This window comes from Egretta garzetta, unplaced genomic scaffold (genome assembly GCF_000687185.1).
Source record: "Egretta garzetta isolate BGI_Z169 unplaced genomic scaffold, ASM68718v1 scaffold512, whole genome shotgun sequence".
NCBI lineage: Eukaryota > Metazoa > Chordata > Aves > Pelecaniformes > Ardeidae > Egretta > Egretta garzetta.
This window is the reverse complement of record NW_009258953.1, coordinates 352,130-360,671: the sequence shown is the minus strand read 5'-3', so window position 1 is coordinate 360,671 and position 8,542 is coordinate 352,130. Positions and strand designations below refer to the sequence as shown.

At 46.0% G+C, this 8,542-nt stretch overlaps 1 protein-coding gene across 1 annotated transcript; it reads left to right on the top strand.

Moving 5' to 3' along the window:
• Positions 1-355: 355 nt before the first annotated feature.
• On the top strand, positions 356-7,825 carry LOC104122410 (potassium voltage-gated channel subfamily C member 3-like). The gene is made up of 4 exons (XM_009634529.2): positions 356-442; positions 3,043-3,089; positions 4,875-5,412; positions 6,025-7,825. The coding sequence occupies exons 3-4, from the start codon at positions 4,921-4,923 to the stop codon at positions 6,826-6,828; spliced, it is 1,296 nt and encodes a 431-aa protein (XP_009632824.1). The 5' UTR covers positions 356-442; positions 3,043-3,089; positions 4,875-4,920; the 3' UTR covers positions 6,829-7,825.
• Positions 7,826-8,542: the final 717 nt, after the last annotated feature.

Sequence of the window (8,542 nt, the reverse complement as noted above, 5' to 3'; positions counted from 1 at the left end):
CGGGGGCTCCAGGCCCGCGGGGCAGCCGGGTGTGCCCGGGGGCTGTAGCACTCGTCGCCCAGGTGTAGGGGGGGCGGCGTCTCCTCCCGCGATTCGCTGCAGGGCCTGTGGTCCACGGCCAAAAGGGGTTGAGGGTTGCGAGGCTGGTGCAGGGCAGGCGCGTTCTGCCGTTGGGTCGCCGGGGGGAGCGAGCTGAGGGGCGGTGAGAGGTGTTTGGGGGCAGGGTGAGGAGAGCGGTGTCCGGGGCAGGGCGCCGGGCTTGGTGGGACGCGGAACACGGTCCCTGGTCCCTGTGGCGAGCGGCGAGGGCGGGCAGGTGGCGTAGGCCCCGCGCTGTGTCTGCGTGGCCTTGCCCAGCTCGGCGCTGCGGGGAGGGCAGTGCCCGCCACGGGCCTGAAGGGAGGCGGCGGCTCTCCTGGCTAAAGCAGCGCGAATCATACAGGTGCTTTCAGTGTCCGTGTCCTTCCAGCCTTGGCCGCACGTACCTGTGCTTGCGGGAGGCTTAACTGCTCTTCTTTCCGGTTGTGACGTTTTACAGGTTTTTGCGGTAGGCTGCATCGGTAAATGATCTGGGCTACAAATCGTCTTATTTTTGGAGGCTGTTTTTTTAAAAACTTCTCTTTTCACTGATTTGTTTGCATAATCCTGGGAATACACTTGTGTTAGAGGTCAGAGGGAAGGCAGAACTGAAATAGAGGACGGGGGAAAAAAACACTGGAAGTCCACAGCAGCTCTTTAACATTGGTTTTGCTAGTAGAAAAGCTAAGGCTGTAGGTTCTGGTGCTGCCTCCAGCACCTAAAGAGTAGCTTTGGCTTTCCCCAGGGCTGTCGGGACTGTAGGATAGCTTAAGTGGTTTTGTTCAATATTCTGAAGCAAGATTTTGTTTGAAAAACAGCTAATCATCCTCGCTTGCTTTTTATGAACATTCTCAGAAGAAATGCTTATGCTGGAAAGCTGAAGCTTCTCATATTCTAGCACAAATGCAGTTAATGGAGTTCCCCCTAATTTAGGCTAACATGAGTATGCCTGAGTCCGTAGTTGAGACCACGTGCATCTGAATATGAGTGAATGGGGAAAAAAATATAGAACTACTGCCCTGTACAAAATACTTATTAAATATCAAAGATTATGGGAAAGAAATCCTGCATGAGTTCTGTTAAAATACTGTCTTTGAAAAATGCATCAGTTCATTACAGCTTCAGTCTCCTCCCTCCAGAGAAGTCTGCCTTCTTCTTTGGTGTTAATAAATGGAAGCCAAACTGAAACAAGAGTTTCATTACTCAAAAGAAGTATAAGGCTGAGGGAACAGGCTTTATGTTCGTTGCCAAACTCCCGCAGCGCCTCATGCAGTGAAATTGAATTCTCAGGAGATAGGAGGCAGGGAGAAAGCTTGGAATAAGGCCCTGTTCTCTGGAAATGGAGTTGCACTTTTCATCTGCTTAAAAAATGCTCTGAAAGGACAAGCTGTTTACTGCAATCAAAGGGTCTTACTCAGAGCATAGGAACACCATGTGTCATTTTGCTTGCCAGATTATTTTGGGGTTTCAGAAATCAACTGCAGTGCAAAGGTTGTAAAAGCCAAACACTGCAGTGCTGTGGAACAGAAAGGGTACATCAAACTCGATCAGCTCCCTTGCTTCCAGAACCTCAGAGACATACCAGAAATTAAATTAAAAGGAGTATTTTTCATTCTTATTCTCTGTGAAGAGGGAGGAAGGTGAGCAGGGTTTGATGTCCGTTACAGAGACAGAAGAGAGCAAGGGTTGAACCGGCATAGGTGTCACACGCTTCATGTGCTTTCAGAGTCTGGATCAGCGGGGAGTTATCCTCGTGCTGTTGCATTGCTTGTGATGTCTGTCTACAAGGTTGCTCGGTACAGAATTGGGAGGTAATGGGCAAAGATGGCTTGTTGCCCAGAATGTCTCGTGCAAGACTGGCAGCAATTTGCAATCCTAGTTTCTGCAGCCCTGCTGTGCTGTAGGCTGAGAGAAGAGGCCGGGATTGTCTGTAGTGTCCCTGTAGTACCTGGGGAATTGGGATAGCTAGGGTGAGTGAGGTTACTTAGACCTGCAGGTGAAGCGCAGCGAGGAGCAAAGCACCAGGCTGCTATCTAGGTAAAAGGCCTAAATGGAAAACCTGGGGTTTTTACAAGAAAAGAGATTTTGGTGTGTCAGGGTAACGTAGGTAGTGGAGTAAAATGAAAAATCCAGCAGGTGAACTGTGGCAAGACTTCCTCTAAAGAGGCATGAGTTTGCTTTTCCTTTGTATAACTGAAGAGGAAGCCCCCAGAGCCTTCCTGAATAGTCTTGCTCTTGCTGGGAAGAAGGAAATCCTTTTCCTACTTTCTTTCCAGAGAGTTTGAAGTAAGCAGAGGTGATACTAGAAACAGCCCTGGAATGTCAGCTGAAAGGAAACTTCACACTCAGCATGCCTCTCTTGACTGGGATTAACAACTATGTGCCAACCTTCTTCCTGGAGTAATCAATGACCAAAAAAAAAGCATTTAAAATCAGTGGGTGCAAAAGATTAAGCTTTGGGTCATCCAGAAATGAAGAAAAAGCCATTTAAACCAAAAAAGGAGAGAGTGTGACAAGAAATGGAAGGTCATGTGGTTTTTTGGTTCGTTTGTTTGCTCCTGTTGTTTTCTAAATTATTTTTTAACTCAAATAAGGCACAGCTAAGAAAGAACTGTGCTCTGTCTGCCTTTCTGTGACTTGATAGTTTAATCTCTAATTGGTCCTAAGACACTTGAGTTCCATGTCTTTCCCAAACACCATGGCCCTTTTGAGATTGTTCGTGGAGCAGCGGGTGGCAGAGCCGTCAGAGCATATCTGGCCCGGCAGTTGTTGCCTTCTTGTTTGAGTGTTCTTCCCTGGAGTGGGGCGAGCGACCACTGATAGGGCAGAGAACAAGGGAGAGGGGCCTCTGCATCTCTTCAGTGCTATTGGCTGGTTTTGTTTTCTGGCGTCTATGAGACTTGAGCTTTGGAGACAAGCCATTGAACATCCTGTTTTCACTGAATTTGTGCCTGTTTTTCCCAGTCTCTTCTCCTTTCTTCTGGTTGCACAGTTGCTGCAATAGCACCAAGGTAAGAATATGACATGGCACTTCTTGGCTTATTTCTTACATGGGGATGGTTATGTTTGAGCAAGAGGTATCTGGCGTTCTAAGCAGAGAAAGACAAGTTTAGCTGGGATCTCAAAAATCACTGTGCTTTTTAGAGAGCTAGGCAACAGAGGCCAATAATGTAACTCCAGATTTGCTGCGTGCTGGATTAATCTAACCTGCTTAGAATCACACTGGGTGGTTTCCTGTGCAGCAAGTACTAAGCAATGCCTGCACACTTTAAGTCCTTACGCTCAGTCCTGCTCTCATTGAAGTTAGTGGAGGTTTTAGGGTGAAGCTGCATCAAGCAGTACTTTTCTTGTGCCATGGGGGCGTGACCCATGCTGCAGCTTCCAGCCTTTTCTGATAAAGCTGGATGAGGTGCTGTATGCAGTTCTTTACTTCTGCGAGCCTCCCCTGGTGCAGGGCTTGTTTCCCTTGTGGGTCCTGGATGGAAAGGTTTGTTGCAGAGTGACCTGTGACTCCCATGCTCAGCATTTTCTGCAAAAAAGGGAGGAGGGATAACTGGAATTTCTATGTACATGGTCTCAGCACACTGAGCAGCCATCTCTGGGTAAGGGAGTCAAAGCAGGAAAAGATAGGCTTGCTCTCTGTTACAAGAAGAGGAGGGCCAGAACTAGAAAAGCGGGGCATAAGAGAAGGTTAGATGGAAAAGTGTAGGAATGGAGGAGGGGAAATGGAGGGGTACAGGCAGTCAGAAGTGACTGTGTCTGGGGAAAAGACAGCCTTAGTCGCTTTCTCAAGAACGTCCTGTCCCTATTTGGCACCTCTCCTATGTGCTCCTGAGGCTATAGAGATCCTCGGTTTCCTTCCCTCTTAGAATAACGTTCATAAAGCAGGGATCGAATTTCTCCCAGGTATGTTGAATTTTGAAGAGCAGAACAGGGGATGTATTACAGGAAATAAGCAACTGAACATGCTTTCCAATGCTAGGGACCTTGGCAGCAGGTTTTGGTACTATTCTGAGATGTCAGGCAGCCCTGAAGGAGGAGGCATTATTGTTCAGCATTTCTGTATAGTCGAGAAATCCTGCGTATAGGTTCCAGGTGAAGAGCAGCTTCTTGCAGAGGGAAAGGTGATTTGGCTCAGCAGGACTCAGTACAGGGAAGACTTGAGGAAAAAGCATAACTCTGATAACGTAAATGTTCTCACCAGGCAGCAGGGTCTCTTGTGAAACTTGTTATGCCAGGCTCAACACAGGAGATTATGTTTAAAGACATGTTTGGAGAATAAGCTGTTAATGACCATTTCACCTCTTTGGCATATGGAGGTCTCTGCAATAAGCTGCTTGTGGAGAAAGAAATTGGGGGTGGGAGTGGAAGACAAGAGGAGCGGGAGAGATAGTGGAAGGAATGTCTTGGAAATGAGAACTTTACCTCAGATGAATTTATTGCAATGCTTGTCTACAGTATGTGAACAAATGTGGTGAAACAGGCTCTGGCCTGTGTGCTCTGTCCCCATGGGGAGAAGCTGAGAGTGCGAGCAATGCAAACCAGATGTTTGTCAAACTGTTCGATGCCTCTCCTGAAAAGTGCTCAGACAATATGGCCATGGAGCAGAGTCTAGGCACAGGCACTGAACATGATGGGGAATGGCAGAAGTGCCTTCCTCTCTATGGGAGGTGCAGGTTTCAGGTACAAAATGTTCTTTAAAAGCACTGGAATGAGGTACCCTGGAAAACCTTCCTGCTCCAAAACCTTCTTTACTTTACTTCTTTTAATGTGTGTTCTTCTCTTTTTGACTGAAGATAAACAAGAGCCTATGAGGACTTGCACCTCCCTCCTCCCTCACAGATGGAAGACTCCAAGGAAAAAATCATCCTGAATATTGGGGGAGTCAGATATGAGACATACAGCAGCACCCTCCGGACCTTCCCAGGGACCAAACTGTGCAGCCTAACGGAGCCCCGTGCCTCAAGCATCTATGACTATGATCCCACCACCAAAGAGTTCTTTTTTGATAGGAGTGCTGAGATCTTCAGCTACGTGTTGAACTATTATAGGACCAAACATTTCCACTGCCCCATTGATACCTGTAGGTCAGTCTTAGAAGAAGAGCTGGCTTTCTGGGAAATAAATGAGACACAGCTAGCATCCTGCTGCTGGCTGAAGCTGAATAACAAAGAGGTGGAGCCAGAGGAGTTTAACATTTGGGATGAAAATGAGCAGACTGATGACCAGTGCCTCATAGTCCAGACCGAAAGAAGGGATTTCAGCTGGCGAACCAGGTGGCAGCCAAAGATTTGGGCTATATTTGAAAAACCCTTTTCCTCTTTCAGTGCTAAGGTAATACTGTATGTGGAGACAGACACAGCCCATGTCCTTTGGGATTATCAGAATGGGTCCAAGAAAAATGCTAATGGGTTCGTAGCTTTGATAAGTATGCTTTGAGTCCCAGATTAGAAAAGAAAATAAAATTCTCTCTTCTCATTAACAGACACCTCCTTCTTCTCTCCTCCTCTTGTCCCTGTTCTCTGTACAAAATGCATATTCTGTGCCTCTTTGAAATGTCAGGCATGCAGAACAACAAACGCAAGTCAGAGACTGCAGAGGATGTTTTCTATGCTGCTGATATTTCTGGAGCCAACATTTAGTGCTGAAGAGGCCCTCAGTGTGAGTCTGTCCGCATTACTCCAGCTGTCAGACATTTCCTCTTCCTTACAAACTGATGTAGGAGTTCAGGTGGTTTGTTCTTTGACTCCAGTCTTCTCTATTAGTTTTCAAATCTGGAAGGAGAAAGTGCACTCCATGTGAGCAGAACAATGGTGATTTGGGAAAGATTAGTCTGGGCTTGTACTGTGCCCGTGGAGGGGATCCTGGGGTTGTCGCGGGGCAGTGAGGTTATGTGATACTTGTTTGTTGGACTAATTGCACATGTGCCTTTTCTTCCCTCTGCAGTGCTTGGCTTTTGTTTCTCTGCTGTTCATCATTGGAATTGTCATCGTATTCTGTGAGGAGACCAAGGCACAATTTGAATTTTTCACTGCTAACTTCACCTCTGTTGGCTACTCTGAGGTCTCCCACAACGACCATGAACCTTATTACCACCAGGCTGCCTACTTGCTTCATCTGGAGCTTTTCTGTGTTCTCTGGTTTACTTTTGAGTTCTCTGTGCGATTTTGTTTCTGCCCAGACAAGAAGTGGTTCCTCCAAAATCCCCTGAACGTGGTTGACTTCCTCTCTCTCTTCCCAGTTTATATTGAACTCTTTGTGGCTGGGCAGATTCAGAGAATGCCAAGCCTGGGGCTTTGGTTGGGCTTTGTTCGCATTGTCTATCTCCTCAAACTCCTGAAGATATCCAAGCTGATAGAAACGCCACTGATCCTCAGGGTTCTGTGCTACACCCTCAAGTCTATCCTTAGAGAGATTTGCATCCTGCTGATGATTTTGGCCTTTGAGACCCTATTCTTTGGTGCTCTCTTTTTCTATGGGGAGTTGCTGGGTAGCCATCCCTACTACACAGGGGAGCTCCACTTCACTGACATTCTTGTTTGCTTCTGGTGGGCTTTGATCACACTCACTACAGTGGGCTATGGAGATATTATTCCTCTCACCACAGTCGGCCAAGTGACGGCTGCCTTAGCTGCAGTGTTTGGCATGTTGACTATTATCATCCCAATACCCATTTTCCTGGTGAAATTTAAAAGCTATTATGATATTGCTGTTTTCAAACAGAAGCTGAAAAGGACCAAGAAACTTTAACGCTTCAGAACCTCTGTTACCCTTTGCCTTTAGCAACAAAGCTTCAGCATGGTTTATTCCCTTTGGTGGGAAGGGAGCACACGTAGTTCTTGCTGCATTTGCTTGCTGCCTTAGCATATTTCAAACCATTGGTGACGCCTCAGGTAGGAGTACTCGATACACAACTGATTAGACCTGCTGAATCCCGTGGGTCTTTCCCATATTGTGCTTCATCCCATGCTCTTCTACACACCACAGTTTCTCCCTGTCATCCAGCTGTTGGAGACAGGCTGTGATGCTGCATTAAGAGCCTAAGTGTGTACCGCATAGCCTGGTTCTGTGACCTAGGGCTGCAGTGTATTCCCTCAGCTGGCATACATCCCACAATGCTAGCTGTGCCCTCCGTCACCTGACAGACCATAATCTCATTTTGCAGGCTGGGAAAGAAGGTTTGTGCATGGTCCTGCTCTGACAGCAATGAGGAAGCAGGTTTTTGTTTGTTGTTTTCTTTTTTTTTAACGATGTTCTGTTTCCCCATTTTACTTAACCAAGCCAGTACATCTGGTTTGCCTGCACTTACACACTGGTGTAAAGAAGGGAGCAGGCTGAACTGAGTATCTGTGGTCCTGAGAGCCAGTGCTGTTTGATAACCTGCTTTATGGTCTCACAGGAATTGCTGTGACATTCAGGTAGCAGCAAGGGAGCCCTCCAACAGCAAAATCTTTTTGGCTCTGCTGAAGTCAATGGCAACCTTTCCTTGAGCTTAGTGATTCAGTGCACACTTCGAGTGGATCAACAGCTCTTGATTTTTATGTAATGTCACTGAGATATTAGCCAAAATATCTTACATTTTTCCTGTTCAAAAGAAAGAACTTAATCTACACTACTCAATAGCATTTCAATGTCATTTACTTTCTTAAGGCATAGATATAAACTAGGAACATTTATCTTATAACTGCATAGTCTTAATTGTTACCTATGTTAATTTTGAAATAACAAATATTGTTGAGGCATGAAAAAAGCCACTTCCCATTGTTTATACAGCAGGATGATGTGCTGAGATTGTTTTGTTTAGTAAGTAAAAATGTCTGTATGCAATAACATTTATGTATTTAAATTTCATTAAGGTTGTATTTTAATTGCAATTTTGATTAAGTTTTGTCTGTCACTATGATTTGCTCGTTCAGGACAGCCTTTTAAGGCTGCTTTATTTTTATTGAAAAACCAGGTGACTTCCCTCTATTCCAATGCAATTCCAATGAATTAGTTTGTGTCTAAAGAGAAAGAAAAGAACACTGCAAACATTTCAGGCACAAAGCACATGAGCAGGTGGCAACGCCCAGGCAGTGGAAGGAAGGTCTAGGTCTGTTCCTGCACCCACCTTTCCTATGCATAGAGTGGGGGGGTTGAGTAGGGTAAAGCTGTGCGTGCTGGTGCATAGGAATTTGGTGTTATGTTTTCTGTGGACATATATGGTCTGCTTGGAAAGTCATATTAATTGCCACAGTTTAACAGAGATTTACCAGGCCCGTCCTTGGGATTTCCCAAGTCTGGGAAAGGGTCCACAATATAATCGTAGGCCATGGCCCCATTTTAAGAAGCCAAGTCAACTCCACTGGATCAGTTATATCTTACTGGCTGCAAAGTTAGGAGGTGGTTCAGAATACTGCAGTGCTTGTTTCTCCGGCTCTGCTGCTGTATGCCCATTTTTCAGCAGATGCTTCACTTTCTGCAA